General features: G+C 51.2%; 1 protein-coding gene across 1 annotated transcript in view; it reads left to right on the top strand.

The window, feature by feature from the left end:
* The first annotated feature begins 119 nt into the window (after positions 1-119).
* The window catches only part of ARL8B (ADP ribosylation factor like GTPase 8B), a 27,293-nt gene continuing 11,658 nt past the window's right edge, over positions 120-15,754 (top strand). Inside the window, exon 1 of the mRNA XM_037128495.2 lies at positions 120-406. Coding sequence (XP_036984390.1) covers positions 284-406 — 123 coding nt within the window. The 5' untranslated portion in view covers positions 120-283. The remainder of the gene's footprint in view (positions 407-15,754) is intronic.

Here is a 15,754-nt window from a genome sequence, read left to right as displayed (position 1 = left end):
GGTACTGCGCAGAAGCCCCAGCAGGCGGCGCTGCCGGAGGAGGCTGCGCCCAGTCGCCGGGCCTCGCCACTCTTGCCGCGGTGCCGACGTCGGCGCAGGAGCTGCGTGGGGGGGAGGGAGAGTCATATGACCCGCTCGGCTTCCTGGCCCGGCTGCTGCCGCCGCCCGCGTTCGCTGTCGCGCCGCGCGAGGAGCCGTTGGGGGGTCCGGGCCGAGGCCCGCTCGCGTGGAAGCCGCCGCCGTCCACCTGCCCGCGCGTCTGCCCCGCGTCCCAGCCGCCATCATGCTGGCGCTCATCTCCCGCCTGCTGGACTGGTTCCGCTCGCTCTTCTGGAAGGAGGAGATGGAGCTGACGCTCGTGGGGCTGCAGTACTCGGGCAAGACCACCTTCGTCAATGTCATCGCGGTGAGCGCCTGCCCGCTCGCCGCCTGGGCCCGGGTCCGGGACCCTCCGCGCGGCGGGGCGGGGCGAGCGCGTTGGTTCCCCCCTCCCCCGCCCAAGACCGGCCTGGCAGCGTCCCGCGTGCGGGCGGCTGCGGTCGTCTTGGACGCGACCAGGGCTCGGGGAGGGTGAACTTGGGTTTGTCACGCATTTAAAGCGTCTGTGGGATTGGGGCTTCCCTGCGGCTTGCACCGTGGGGTCAGCCGAAGGGTTAACTCCAGCCTGTCACTTTCCCGAAGGGTGCGACTTGGCGAGCCGCCTCCCGTGGGTCCTGGGAGGGAGGAGAATTGAGAGGCTCCATCCAGTCGCCACTCGGACTCGGAGCGCCAGCGCGGGCTCCTTCCTGAATGGTGTGCGCAGCTTGCCTCCTGTCATCGGGTGCGGGTTCCACTCGTTTCCCCAGGGACCCCAGGGACAAGTTGGTGGCTGCTGCGCGGTAGAAGCCGAGGGCAGTTCCCTCTCGTCTGCTGCAGTGCCCCGCGTGTATTGAGCCGGCAGCGATGGTCTCTGCTGTCCAGGTCTCGGCTGGGGGACAAGGTGGAGCTGTAAGGAAGTTAACCACCTTGACAGACAGGGCGTGGGGTGTTTCTTACCAGAGGAGGGAAGGGACGGGGCTTATTCCAGGCCCGGGGCACGGATGTCTGGGCGGGGGGAATCGCTGCGGGCGCCCATTTGCAACGCGCTGTTCAGCAGTGACCAAGTGCCAGGATTGTTATTACATTACGGCTGTTTGGATGGTTGCGGGAGGAAATAAGAGCAGAGGGCTCTTCTCGGCAGTCTGTTTGGAGCCCAGGAGTTGCTGTGACTCAGTCTCAGCTGGTAGGGCTTGTCCTGAGTTTGGGACTGTTGTCAGGAGAGAGGGCAGCGCCTCTTCCACCTTTGAGGTGACGGCTAGGAACCGTCCTTGCCAGCAGGCCGGCTGTCCGACTGGTTCGGTTGCAGGAGTGATTCAAACATAGCGCCTGTGTGGGAGAAGATACCAGCCGTGTGACTCTTAGTGCTCAGCTTGTGGGGCGACAGGAATGAGGAAGGCTTGGAGGAAGAGAGATGAGCAGGAATCTATGAAGTTCCATTGCAGAATGTTGCCTATGAGTGTAAATTATTTTATGTATTCAGCTTTCTGTACTAGGACTTTTTTTTCTTGAGTTGACTGTGTTTCAATAGGTATTATAGGGTGGAATATATATTTAATACCACCAAGATTAATAAGGGAAAACTTTCAGCTAAGGGTCCGTATTAGCACTTGTGAATTACGTGGAAGAGGTGCCTGCCTGTGAGCTCAATATTCCCTTGGTAATAAGAATTGGAGTCTCCTTGTACATCCCATCTGCTTGACAAGACTGAATTAATGTGTAGTGCAGAATTAATGTATAGGTGTATTACTGCAATCAGTTGTCTTTGTTGCAGAGAAGTAGTTATGCTTGGGAAACCTAAGCAAAACTTTAGTAGGACTTTGAGGAACTCAAAACAGCATAGGTTAATATAAAGAGTGTGAGCTTGGAAGTGCAGCAGCCCTGGGCTTGCTGTCTGGCTCTGCCCCTTTCAGCCTGGTGTCCCCTTTTCGTCTTTGCTCTCTTGTCTGGTGAGTGGAGATAGTAAGCGGTTTCTCGGAGTTGCTTGGAAGAGTGGACAAAATGACATGTGAAGTGGCTAGCATCCTGCCCACCCAGAGAAGGTGCTGGGTGTGTGGCAACTGCTGGCACCTGCACTTCCTCCGTGCAGAAACCCGGAGGGGGCTTGCTGAGGGTTGCCTTCTCTGCATCTCAGTGTGCAGCCGGCCGGGGCTGCAGCGGTGCCTGTAGGTGTTGAGGTGAGGAATTGTGTTGCATCACATCCCATCGTTTGTTAAAATTAGATTATTTTTTAACAACAAAATGGGAAAGCTGGTGAACTCGGAGTGAAGCAGTGGATCCACTGCTATGTTAACATTAGACACTTCTTTTTTTCATGATGACGTGCTCAGGTTTCATTCAGAAAAGCACCTGGCCTGTGACTGCCCACATGTGAACTGAGGTGCTGGAAAAAGAGACCTCAGTAATGCCGCCCTCTTTCTTTCAAACGTCAGATTCAAACCTCATCTCTGAGCCTCGTTGAACATGTTGAGGGTGAGGAGAAAGTTGGTGACTGAAGGTGATTTTACAGACTTTTGGATAGAAACAGCGTGTCCCAATAGTAAATTTTGTATTACCTTTTTGCAGGATCAGGGGTCCTGTGCTTGGTATTCTGTGTGAAGTGTGTGTTCTGTAGACTCAGGAACACAGATGTGCTGAGTGCTACATACCACTTTTGTGCAGGTCCGACAAGTAACTTCCCAGGTATGAAAAGCGCCAGGTGAAGCCAGTTTCTTTGGGTAGAAATCAGCTCTTCTGTAAACATCAAATTACAGTGTGGCTATATCTTCTGCCTTAAAAGTTAAAAAAATATAATACATGTTATTTAACTCAAATGGTTTGTGAAGCTGAAAAACTTATATGTAAATTTGGTTTATTCTGAAATTAGGCAGTTTACTGACAGAGAGTTTCACTCCAAAAATTTGTGTTCTTATCGTTTTAATACTGAAATGAAACTTCATTTTACCTAATCTTTTATGTCAAGGTGCTTGACGTATGTAGTGTCCTCGTTGTTTTGGACATGTACAGAGAAGCCCCGGTCTCTCTTGTCCTGAGCCGAGTTAGGGAAGGCGCGGGGCCGCTGCCGAGCTTCCTGGCAGTTATTGCGCAGCGAGCCACGGGCCCCACGTGTGTGACGCGTGTTGAGCAATGGTTAGTGTTAACTGAGGCTTTGGATGGGTGACGGGGGAGGTCCTAAGAAATGTGTGATAGGATCTGCCAAAATGTAAGTCTTATAGACAGACATTATGTATTTTTGAAACGAGTAGTTTAAGTTTTCGAAGTGTTGATGCCGTAGAGGTTATCCAAGGACAGTTTCTTACTGTGGAAAGTGAGGGACTGGAGATATTTGGGAAGATTGTAGAAATCTGAACCTAGAATTATTTTTTAAGAATTTGTAGAAACCGTGATGAAGGGTGTGATTTTACCCTCACTGGGTAGGTGGGCCTGGGAGACCAGAGAGGCTGCGTGAGAACCCTGCGACCGCAGATCTAGTGAGTCGCAGAGACGGCTTCGTACCCGGGGCCGGAGCTCCTCCCCAGCCGCCTCTGCAGGCCGGTTGAGCTGAGAACCACAGAGCAAGTCTTTTCACAGACAGCTGTGCTCCTCACACAGGTCTAGGCAGCGGCACTTGGCTATTTTGGGGTAGGAATGGCGAAAACACTTTTTAAACAGAGTTTGCCGGGGCCTACATCTGAATTGGAGCAGACCTGAACTTGACCACAGACGCCGGCTTCCAGTGAGGAGTGGGTGGGCGCAGCCGAGCTGCGGGCCGCGTGAGACACATCCTGCCTGGGGCATCTCTACAGAGGGCCTCGCCCGCCCCTGCCTCCCACCCCTGCCATTGTTGCCCACGCGGACCTGGAACGGCCCAAGCCCAGTGTGCAGGTTCAGAAGTGTCGGGGTGCAGTACTGCGTTTTCAGGTGCCGCCCCAGTGTATTTCACAACTGAGAACACTTTGCTCAGTCTCTCAGAGGTGAAGTGGAGTGTGTCTGAACGTGGAGGCAAAATGCACTGTGCACCTACGAAACAGTCACTTAAGTGTTATGTCTGGCAGATTTTTTTCTGATTATCAACATCATACAGGGTCATTAGTAGAAATTTTTGAAAAATAGTTTAGAGTGAAAGAAACCGCTTAAATCTACCATCCAGGGTTACCACTGTCAGCATATCAAAATAGTTCCTTTTGCCTTTTTTGAATGTATATATCAAACACCTTTTTAAAAAGTTTTGAAGTAAGTCCTGGTTGGTGTGGCTCAGTGGATTGAGTGTCAGACTGAGAATGTGAAGCAAAGGGTTGTTGGTTCAATTCCCAGTCAGGGCACATGCCTGGGTTGCAGGCCAGGTCCCCAGTAGGGGGCATGTGAGAAGCAACCACACATTGATGCTTCTCTCTCCCTTTCCCTATCTAAAATAAATAAATAAATAAATAAATAAATAAATAAATAAATAAATAAATAAAGTTTTGAGATAGAGTTTATTACGTGTGCATCCTAATTTGTTTTCTTTCCGTTGTGGGGTGTGCATTTTTCTACATCTAAGACAAGCTCTTGCCCCGTTTCTTAAGGCACTGTTCCCTTCCAGTTTTGTTGAGAAATAATTGGTATATAGCGCTGTGTAAACGGAAGGCACACGGTGGGACGCTGTGAAATGATGACCACATCGGTAATCATCTCACACGCATCTTCTCATACAGATACAATTAAAGAAAAGAAAGGAAACACTTTCTCCTTCTGTTGAGACACTCGGGATTTGCTCGCAGCAGCCTCCCTGTGCCCCACGCAGCAGTGTTAGCTGCGGCCAAACGTCTGTGCCTGGGACCGCCTTGCTCCAGCCCTCCCTCCCTGCACCCGCTGCCTCCCATGACCACAAGTCTTACCTCTTCTTCTGTGAGTTGGTTTTTAGATTCCACATCTAAGTGAGGTCGTTCAGTACTTGTCTCTTGAACGTACTTCACCGAGCACAGTGCCCTTGAGGCCCACGCATGTTGTCACGAATGGCGGGTGCCCTGGCTACGTCAGGCTGCATCAGCGTGCGTGTGCCCATCCGTGGGGCGCTGTGGCTGGTTCCGTGTGTGCTTCCATGGTAGCTCATGCTGCTGTAATGTGGGCTGTGGGTGTCTGTCTGACTTAGCTTTCACTTCCTTTGGGTGTGGTTCCAGAAGTGGGATTTCTGGATCATATGGTACTGGGCATTTCTGAGGGTCTGCCATCCTGTTCTCCACGGCGGCCCGCCCCAGTCCGCACTCCCACCCGCAGGGTGCGGCTTCCCTCCAGGCCAGCCTCCGGCATGTCCTCCCTTTCCCGTGGTGGCCGCTCTAACAAGAGGGAGTTGACAGATGCCTCGATGGGGCTTTCGTTTGAATTTCCTTAATGACTAGTGAAGTTGAGCAACTTTCCATGTATCTGTTGGCCTTTCGTATGCCTTCTTTGGGCAACATCCATTCAGGTCTTTTGCCTGCTTTTTAATTGTCTTATTTGCTATAGGTTTTTTTGCTACTGAGTTGCATGAGTTCTTTTAATATTTTGGATATTAATCCCTTATCAGATGGATGGTTTGCAAATAAATATTTTTACCATTCCATGTGTTGCCTTTTCCGTTTCGCTTTGTCCATGGTTTCCTGGGCTGCGCAGAAGCTTTTTAGTGCGACGAGGTCCCACTCAGTAATTTTTCTTGGTTGCTGGTACTTTAGGTATCATATCCAAAAAACTCTGGCTTCTTATAGCTGCTTTATGGCTTCAAGCTTACATTTAAATCTTTAATGCATTTTAAGTTAATTTTTGTGAGTGGTGTAAGATACAGGTTCAGTTTCATTCTTTTACAGGTGGACATACAATTATCCCAGCCTCATGTATTGACGGGACTGTATTCTTGACTCTCCTGGCAGATACGAGGTGACTGTACGTGCTTGGTGTGTTTCTGGGCTCCTGATCCTGGGCCATGGCCGATGGGTCTGTTATTATGCAGGTCCCACACGGTTTTGATGGCTGTAGCTTTATAGTGTAGCTTGAAGTCAGGAAGTGTGATGCCTCCTGCTTAATTCTTCTTGCTCAGGATTTCTTTGGCTGTTTGGGTCTTTTGTGGTTCCCTGTAAATTTTAGGAGAGTACAACTGTGTTGAATGACTTGCTAATTTATTCTGTTAGGGCGCACCTGTGGGTATGTCATAATGTACTTGATCATCTCCTCATCACCGGACAGCGCATGGTGTCCAGGGTTTTGCTGTCGGACATCAAGTTGACCTGCATCTCCTGAGGGAGTCGGCGTCAGGGGGGGTCGCAGGGCGTGAATGCCCTTCCTACCAGGTGGCCAGACTGCTTCCCAGGAGGTGGGCGTTCCCACCGGGAAGGTCTTCTGAACAGGTTTCCTTCGCAAAGGTGGGCTTAAGTTACGCACTTTGTCCTCTGATATTTTGAGGGGACAACATTTAGTTTTGTTGATAAGGTAAAACAGCAGAAATATTTTGAAACAGTCATAGTGGTAGATAATTGTCTGCTTCTGTGTTTGATGTTTTGAGGACTTGTTTATGTTTCAGCAACTGCAAAGACCAGGACTATGGAAAACAGAATTCCTTTTCAGCTTTCTTTTTCAGTAAACTTAACAAGAAAGCCATATAAATGTAGTTCATTTTCTTTAGCTATCACAGTCTAATTTGTTTTAAACTTATCGGCGGACTGCACTGGGAGTTTCTATTCCAGAATTGTGGCGTATTTCCATGTGGTTCTTGCCATGCAGGGTGCTGCCGTGTTGGCGTGGGAGGTGTTAAAAATATTCTGTTCTAAATCAGAGTCCTCAGAAAGTCCACTGAGTAGACTATTTTTGAGGCTATAGCAAATTAATTTTAAAATTTTTATAACTTGAGTATCGTTTGTAATTATAAAACTTGATTCATGTCCTTTGAGCTCATATGAGAAAAATCTAAGGAAAAACATTAACCTATTTGTTGAATAGGTCAAAGTTAAATGACATTTTAAAGCATTTAGTTTTTCTAAGATGTGACAAACCAAAATTGAAGTCTGAGGGAGTGATTTGAATTAATTTTTGTCCTTCAAAGTCAAAACCAGAAGGCTGGCCCCGACTGGCGAGGCTCAGTTGGATGGGTGTCGTCCCTCAAAGCAAAACGTCACCAGTTTGACTCCTGGTCAGGGCACCTGCCTGGGTTGTGGGTTTGGTCAGGCAACTGATCCTTGTTTCTCTCCCTTTCATTCTCTTTCCCTTCCCCCCTCTCTCAAAATAAATAAGATCTAAGGGGGGGGGGGGTGTTTAAAGCTGTACTTGGGTGTCTTCTAAGGAACTGCAAAGTCCGGAGACGCAGATCTGGGTAGAAACTCCCGCTGTGCTCTGAGCGGGGAGAAAAGGGCAGAGTTTATGACGACATGAAAGGGGGGCCACCCAGAGGGAGCATACACGTTGCTTTGAAAGCTGCCATTGCTGCTGGTGAGCAGGTTTTTAAATTGTTCTGTACATCATGAGTTGCTTATGTCTGTTGCTAGATGAAAATTTTATTTTTTTAATAGAGAGGTCAGTGGTGCAGACCCAGCTCCAGGAGCTGTTATCAGCAGCCATTTGAAAAGCTCAAGAAGTTTGCTTCCCAGGGAGGAGGGGCAGCACTGGCCGGGCTTCCTGGGGCCTCTCCACTCCGTCCCCGGCGGTGGTGTCTGTGGTCTCGGCAGCATCGGCTTCAGCTTGCTGGTTCTCTTCCCCACACGCAGAAGTGAGGTCACAGGTTGTTTCTCTCTGCCTGGCTCACGTCGCTTGTCTCTGCGTAGTTTCTTGATAACAGTGTGGGGATCGTGCTTCCCTACAGTGTCCTTCCGAGGAACACGTAAGTTTTCGTTGGTTTGGGGGGGCAGACTTTGGAGGGGGCCTCACTTTGCCAGTGAAAATTAGCTGCCAGGATTTGAGGGGAGGGTGGAGGCAGCTGGCGTGTGGGGCACGTGTTAGACTATGGCGGCGTGGACAGGGGTGGGGCACCCGAGATACCAAGGCATCTCGCTGCCTGCCAGACACTCTGTATCCCCTGGGCCCCCTTCCCTTAGACGGCACCGTGCAACACGTCTTTAGGGCCCAGATCTGGGAGAGCTCGCCCCAGCCCTTCTGGGCCACGTCAGCTGCCCCTTGCTCCGTTTATCGCATTTTGTTTAAAACCCGTATCCACTTGTGCCAGTTCTTTATCTGCCTCTACTTCTAAGACTGTAAACTTATTGTCGGTGCCCGTAAATGGACCTGACTCTACGGTAGGTGCTCCGTAATCGTTCATGGAGCAGAGCGGTGTGGGGCCGTGTTTAAGCCTGTGGGTCAGACAGGCCCAAATCGGAGCTTCAGACCTGCCAGAGCACTGTGCCCCCGCGATGCTGAGGGCTCCTCACTGGAGTTGGGAAGGTGGACAGTGGCCCTGGGCCCGTGGTTGAGACCATGTCGTGAGGGCGGGAGTGTGAGCTCCAGTTAGATGGCAAATGAAACGAACCCCTCCCTCCCCTCAGGTGAGCACTGTGTAGGGATTTGATTTCACAGGGAGATGGAAGGTTCTGGAGTGCCAGGGCTGAGGTGTACAGGCCACTAGGGACCGGTTTCTGATTCTTGCTGAAGGGTTTGTCCTGGAGAAGAAAGTGTAGTAACAGTTTCTGCCCTAAACCACGGTAGGTGTGCTGGGAGGTGTGCTGGTGCGCCCCCTGGAGGAGAAGGTGCTTGTCGGTACTGGTGCGCCCCCTGGAGGAGAAGGTGCTTGTCGGTACTGGTGCTGGCCCCGCCCCAAGAGGCTGCGGAGCTTGGAGTTGGGGCTTGACTGCACAGGCTAGTAGGCGGCCAGGCTGCCGTGGATTCGAGACCTCTCAGCTGCCCACCAAGCCGGTCTGTTGCTGCTGCTGAGCAGCCCAGCGTCCACCTCACGCTTCCCTTTGAGTGATGACCCTGGCCTCTCTCTCAGCAAGTAGTCCTCCCCTGCTCGAAGTGTTCTACGTGAGTGGAAAGTAACATTAGGGCTTCGAAGTTCAGACCTGGGTTCAAATCCTGGTTTGGCCACCATCTAGCTGTGTGTGCATGACCCTGTGACCTTGACTTCAAGTCTCCTTTTCCGTAAATGAGGCCAATAAAGGGAATGACGGTGTGCTGCTCTCGTCACCATTACTGTTGGCAGTGTAAGTCAGCCCTACATGTGCCAGCCCGTAGAGCAGTGCCCTCCCGATCCAGTCCTCACGTCTGGCTGGAAAGTGTCTCCTCGCTCGCACCCCTTTCCTGGACTCCTGCTTCCCTGCCAGGCCCCACCGGGCTGGGAGTGAGTGGGTTGTAAACAGCTACTGAATAAATAATGATGTTAGCATCTAGAAGGCACTGCAGTTTGGAACCCGAGCAGTAGACGGTGACTCAGTATTTCATGACGGTCCCTCACTCAGGAGCCGAGTTGCGGTGTGAAGCAATGCTGGCCACACAGCCGGGGCTGATGGAGGGATTAGTGCTTCTTCGGGGCACCCAGGGAGGGCCGGGTGTGACAGACGGCCCCTGAAAGGGAATGTGTGCAGACTGCAGCATTTTCCGACCTGCCGCCCACACTCTGCCGCCAGCAAGTCCCACGAGTGAGCGTGGAAGCAGAGAGGTGTGTGCCCCCACGTGAACAGACGGGGCTAAAAGATGGACTGAATTTTAGTCTTAGATGTTTTTTAGGGAATTAGTAACTGTTTGAGATTTTAAACAGTGAATGGCGTTACTAAACATTTCACAGTGGGGGTTGACACAAAGCTGTCATGTTTGTATTAGTGGAGGAGATAAGGTTGCAACTGATTGGTCACACCCAGGTTTCAGTGGAGCCTAATGATGAGCGATGAGCGCTTCCTCCCAGGCCGACACCCAGGTTCTGTTTACAGACATGTTCTTGCCTCCCCAGCAGTCCAGGGAAGTCTCGGACTAGTCAGTCTCCAGGAACTGAGGCAGGGAGAGCCGTCTGTCAATCTGTCTGTCTGTGTGATGGCACCCCTGTGGGGCAGGGATTTCAGAACTTCGCTGACCCTCCAGGTAGAACGAGAACTGGGGAGAGGCCGTGCGTGTGCTGTGATTCTCAGTCGTGTTTGGAGGGTCTTTCCCAGCTGACACCCGAGGGTTCTGCGCAGCAGCAGGAGTCGTGGCTGATTTGAAACAAGACAGTTTCAGGCCAACTTCTCAGTGATGTCTCTGGTGTTTTAACTGCAGATCTAAATAGCCGTGGATGGATGTTGCCGTTTCCGTGAGCAGCAACGTTTATTTCCCTGGAAGAAGAATGAGACAGACTCAGAAACTTGTGTAAGATGTTGACCACCAGTTAGATTTCTCGCAGCCCAGGAACAGAAACCCGTGTCACTCTCCTGACAGAAATGGAGCTGACCAGAAAGCAGCAGCTGCTATCAGGGGACGGGGACCTGGGGGGTCCTGAGAGGGGCAGCTTGGTTCCCACTGGGCATTCCCGCTGGGCTTTGTGTGAAATGCCGGGTGTGTCCCAGTTCCTTTGGCATTTACCCAGTGCCACGCGATGAAGACTGTCGTTACATCCATTTTACTTTGGCGAAGCCTTGCAGAGTTAGGGAGAGTGCAGAAGGACACACAGCTAGGCGAGTGGTCAGACCACAGTTCCAGCCTCACGCAGCTGTCTCCGGAGCCTCGGCCACCAGACGCACCGCCTGTTTCACTGCGCTCTGGCGCCCCGTTCACGGGCCTCCTCCGGCAGCTCCGCAGCCGCTGGGGTCCCGCAGACCGCACTCGAGTGGGCATGAAACAGCTGAGGGACTTTTCCTTTTCAGAATGGGCCTTGTTAATCGTAGTCCACGCTTCCTTCTGACTCTGGCTCACTTTATGGAGACCAGGCTTTCTTACTCTGTTTGAAAGAGTACCAAATTCATTTTCCTGTTTGTACTTTAAAAATTTGTTACGTATATTGAAGTCTTTCCATAAGGGAGTCTTTTCTTAAGACTAAAGGACTTTTGTTACATACATAACTTACTGGTTTGCAGCATTTGGATGGTTTCAGGAATCCCCCTTCTTCAGTTCAGTAATAGAAGGAAGGCTCTTTGAGGATTCAGAAGGAAACTTTTAGAGTTTTTTAAACAAGCTGTATGTGCACACAGAGGGGCGTGCTATGAAAATAAATCTCTTGCTCTAGTTCCCCAAATACGTAGAACTTTGACATGAACAAAATCACTTCTTTGTTAAAAAGATATTACTTATCTTTTAAATAGGAGAAGGGAAGGAGGGAGAGAAACATCAATGTGTGGTTGCCTCTCATGGGTCCCCTGCGGGGAACTGGCCTGCAACCCAGGCATGTGCCCTGACTGGGAATCGAACCACAACTTTGGTTCATAGGCCCTGCGCTCAATCCACTGAGCCGCACCAACCAGGGCCAAAGTCAGTTTTTTTTATAAAAAAAGTATTTACGTGAAAGAAAAGTAAAAAAAAAATTTTTTTTTTAAGTAGTTGTTTAAAGACCAACCAATGGAATAGAACCAAGGCCTGAAAAACGCGACTTGTACGCCAGTGTCCCACCCCCTGGGCCTCTGTCTGCAGAGCCTGCTGCAGTCCACGTGGGAAGGTCGGCTGTCTTTTCTATAAAGATGCAGGTGCTTGTTAAAGAGTTACAGTGTTCGAGGGAAACGCATCCAGACATGTGAGTGGCTTCACGAGTCAGCATAGACCACATTGGCTGGGGCTCTCCAGCCCTGATTGGGGAGCGGGGTTCATCCTCATGTTGTTGCTGCCCCATAGGAATTTCTGGACGTTGAGTGGAAGCGCCGCCCGGTGTGCGAGCCCGGTGTGCGACGGGGCCCCTGCGCATGCGCACTAGCACAGGGTCCCCTAGACAAGCCAGCCGAGGTCTCCTTCAGCAGTTGCTTGCATGCAGATTTCGTGAAACTGCTAATGGAGTGGTGTTAATGAAAGGTGCTGTGAGCACGGAAGACGGTCGTTAGAGACGACCTGAAATGGCGTTTCTCCGGGAAGAGAGGTCAGCAGGAGTGGGGTATTCAGGCTCCCGAACTGTGGGTTTGGGAGCCTCGTGGTCCTCGAAGAGTTGCTGGTGAGGGAGCTGCTGCAGAGAGCGCTGCCGGGACCGGCAGGCGGCGCGGGTTAGTTGGTTGCTACAGATGAGCTGGATTAGGGTGACGAGCATTTAACTAGTCATTAGGGGGCTCCCCGTGCAGTTGTGCTGCATAGGAAGTCCTAACCTAGAGAGTTCTCGCGTGGTGTTCAGTGTGCGTGGCCTCACACCAGGGCAGACGCGGGTGCTGATGCTGGGCTCTGGGTCCCACGGCATCAGGAGATGCCCGCTCTGTGTGTTCCTTCGAGCTGGCTCCAGCAGTAGGCTCTCCACCCCCAGCCCCCATAAACCTGACTGCTTGCCAAATTACTGTGGACTCAACACAAAAAAGGACAAAACAAAAAACCCTAGCAATTGTTTCCATTTAATCTTCACTGTATTTTTTGAACCTAGCAGGGTTCACACTGACACCCGGAGACCCCCTGCTTGGACCCTCAGAGCCAGGGTGGCCCTTGGCCCCCTCAGTCCGAGTGCGTCAGGAGCGCTGCCCAGCAGAGAGCTGCCCGGATGGTGCAGGGTCGGGAGGACAGGGCAGCGGTCCCGAGTCCATCGAATTTTCTTCCCGCGCCAGAGCGGGTCTTTCTGCGGAGGAGGTGAAAGCAATGCAGGGTGGGAGTAGAAACTGTCTGCAGGGCTTTTGAGACTCCAGAAGGCAGGAAAGCAGAGAAGGGGTGCAAACCCTCCAGGGCGTGGAGGCAGTGGCTTCAGGAGGCTCCTTTAAGGAGATTGGAGGCGGAACCAAAACCTGAAGTGTCAAGCACCCCTTGTTTCTGTAGGGTGAGCACTAAAGAGAGCCCCCTCCTCCCAAAACAGACGCCAACAAATCCACTGGAATTTTGAGAGGTGTTAGTTTTTACTAATAAGGTTTAACTACCCAAATGAATCTTTTAACATTTGCCTTTAAACTGACATTCTGTGGGAAGGAATTCTGTATGTAGTTAGAAGTCCAGATTTGCACATAAAACTGAGAACAATTTTGGGAATTATTTAAGGAAAGATTGGAACACTGGGATCTTTGAAGTGCTGCTGGAGCTGTAACCAGACTGAGGGGCCACGAGCCTGCGTGTGGCCGAGCCCATGTCCCCTGGGTCGGGGACAGGAGCCAGCAGCCAGGCAGTCGGGGTTCGTGGCCTGTGGGAGTGTCCCACACCCAGAGGCCCAGGTGGCTCCCCTGTAGCTTCCAGGTGGGGGGTTGTAGGGAAAATCATTCATCCTGGTGACTAAGGGGGTCAGGGTCGTAGCCACCACCAACTAGCCAGTGCTAGGGCTGGGGAGCTGGCCAGGGCACCTGGTCCCAGTGCAGCCAGCTGTCATTGCATCCGGCCTTGCTGCTTATCTGGGCCTGGAGCTGAAACACAGCTGAGGCCCAAGGTTGTCTCCAGTTTGACCAAAACTCTGTCTCTGGGACCTTAGGAGTCTGCCTCAGGCTTTGCTCTGAAGATTATCTGATGCTGATCCAAACCTCATTGTCTTGGGGGCTTAATGCTTGAGGGAGTGGTCGAGGGAGGGAGGAGCAAGGAAGGAGGAAGGCGGGTGGGTCAGGGTGCTGGGCGGGGCCAGACTGAACCAGAAGAAAGAAAGAAGAGGTCCCATTAAAGAAACGCAGTTTCTACGTGATCACAGAGGGTGAGTGTGAGTGCCCCCTTCTAGTCCCTTAACAGTATTTCCGGGGGCTCTCCCCAGACAGGGTGAGTGTGTTCACAGCAGAGCTGCTGGTAAGTGCTTAGAAAAGAGGAGGAAGATCCGTCACAGCCGTGTCGTTTTTCCAGAAACCAGAAGGAGCTTGGCCTGGGGAGAACACACTGTATTTATTTCATTTTCCAGCTCATAAGTGGCGATGAGACATAGACTTAACGACGTCAGTCTGAAAGTCCAGAGGCTTTTTCCCTACGCCCAGACTGTAAAATGGATTTTTCTGTTGGGAGACACTTGCAAGTTTGTATTGTCTTAGGATATTAAGGGACAGAAGCAGATTGGGAACAGCTCATCCTTGGACTCGCGGAAATTCCTGGGGGCCGGTGTGCGCCCGTGCCCGCCATGACAGTGGCAGTGGCGCCGACTTGGCCGGCGTACTTTATTCTATATGTCCTTGGTAGAACGGAAGCCAAGGTGATGTTTGATTATCCTCATCGAGATCACTTTAAAACGTTATATCTGGAAATAATTTCAGGTTTGTGGGAGACTTCCGGGGTTAAAAGCTTGGCAGAGAACACCCGAACAACCTGTGCCCAGGGTGGCATTCTGCGACCTTGGCTTTCACGTCCTCACACCTGCGCCGCCTACAGGAGACCACGGCCCTTCGCTCCCAGCTCGTGCCTAAGTTCCTGTTTCCTGAGTTGGGGGTATCCGTTCCCTTGACCAGCACAGTGACCGACTTGACCACACCAGCAAGGACAGTGCCGCACAGACTGACAACCCAGTGACTTCACGGACAGCGTTTTCCCTCCAGCACAGGGTCCAGTTCAGGGTCAAGCCCACTGCTTAGTGACCGTGTCTCTTTAGCCCCCTGTGGTCCAGAACATTTTTTTAGCCTTTGTCTTTTACAACATTGACATTTTTTGGAAATATCCCTCCCCCCTTTTTAATAGACTGTTCCTCATTTTGGGTTTGTCTGACGTTTGCTCATGACTAGATCCGATGTGTGCGTTCTCAGCTGACGTATTACATAGGGGACATTGTGTCCTTGTGGTGTCCCTTCTGTAGGCACACGATGTCCATCTGAGCCTGAGGTGACACCGGTCACCTGAGGTGGTGTTGCTTTTGGTCGTTCCATTGAGGCGCTGACTCTTCCCTTGTGGAGCTCTGGTGTCCCCTTCCACTGCGGAGCGGTTGGGGGGCGCAGTTGGAGACCTCAGGGGCAGCCTGCGGCTCACCAGAGTTCCCCCAGGAGCTAGCTCCTGCGTACCTGTTATTTCACGTGCTTCACCAGCACCCCCCTCAAAAAACAGTCTTACTCTTTTTTCTTACTAATGTATCTGGAATATAAGAGTAATATTATTACTAGAAATCCCACTTATTAGCATCATAATGCTACTATTAGAAGAATGAGTATTGATTGTAGTCATTTCACATTTGAATTAAAAGTTCTTAGGAAAAAACATGACTACCTTGTGCGTTTATTGGTCGTATCATTTCACTTGTTAAATGTACAGTTTGGCAGTTAAACAACTGAGTCACGGTGTGGGTAGTTTCAGAAAAAAAAAAAAGACCTCAGTGCTTAGCATGTGAAAGTAGCTGCTTTTGTCCAAGAGGAGAAATTTATATGAGGCTTTTTTGTGCTCTTATTTCATTGCTTCCCAAATTAGCTTAATAACCAAAGCCTTTAAAAAACCTTCTAGAGAAAAAGTGGTGGCACATTTATTGGAGTGGGCACTTTGTTTCTCAAGTGGATGGGATCGACCTGGACTGCTGCCCTGAGTGGGCTGATCCAGCGGAGTGGACCTTCTCTTCCCACGCAGTTAGCACTTGCACTTGCTTCTTGCCCTTGCTCATTTGGAAGAGCAGTTGTGCAGACAGCCCTGGCTGGTGTGGCTCGGGATTGATCGAGCACCGACCTGCAAACCAGAAGGTCGCTAGTTCTATTCCCAGTCAGGGCACATGCCTGGTTTGCAGGCCTGGCCCCCAGTAGGGGGCGTATGAGAGGTAACC

This window comes from Artibeus jamaicensis, unplaced genomic scaffold (genome assembly GCF_021234435.1).
Source record: "Artibeus jamaicensis isolate MK-2021 breed Jamaican fruit bat unplaced genomic scaffold, CSHL_Jam_final contig_519, whole genome shotgun sequence".
Lineage (NCBI taxonomy): Eukaryota > Metazoa > Chordata > Mammalia > Chiroptera > Phyllostomidae > Artibeus > Artibeus jamaicensis.
This window is presented reverse-complemented; position numbering and strand designations above follow the sequence as displayed.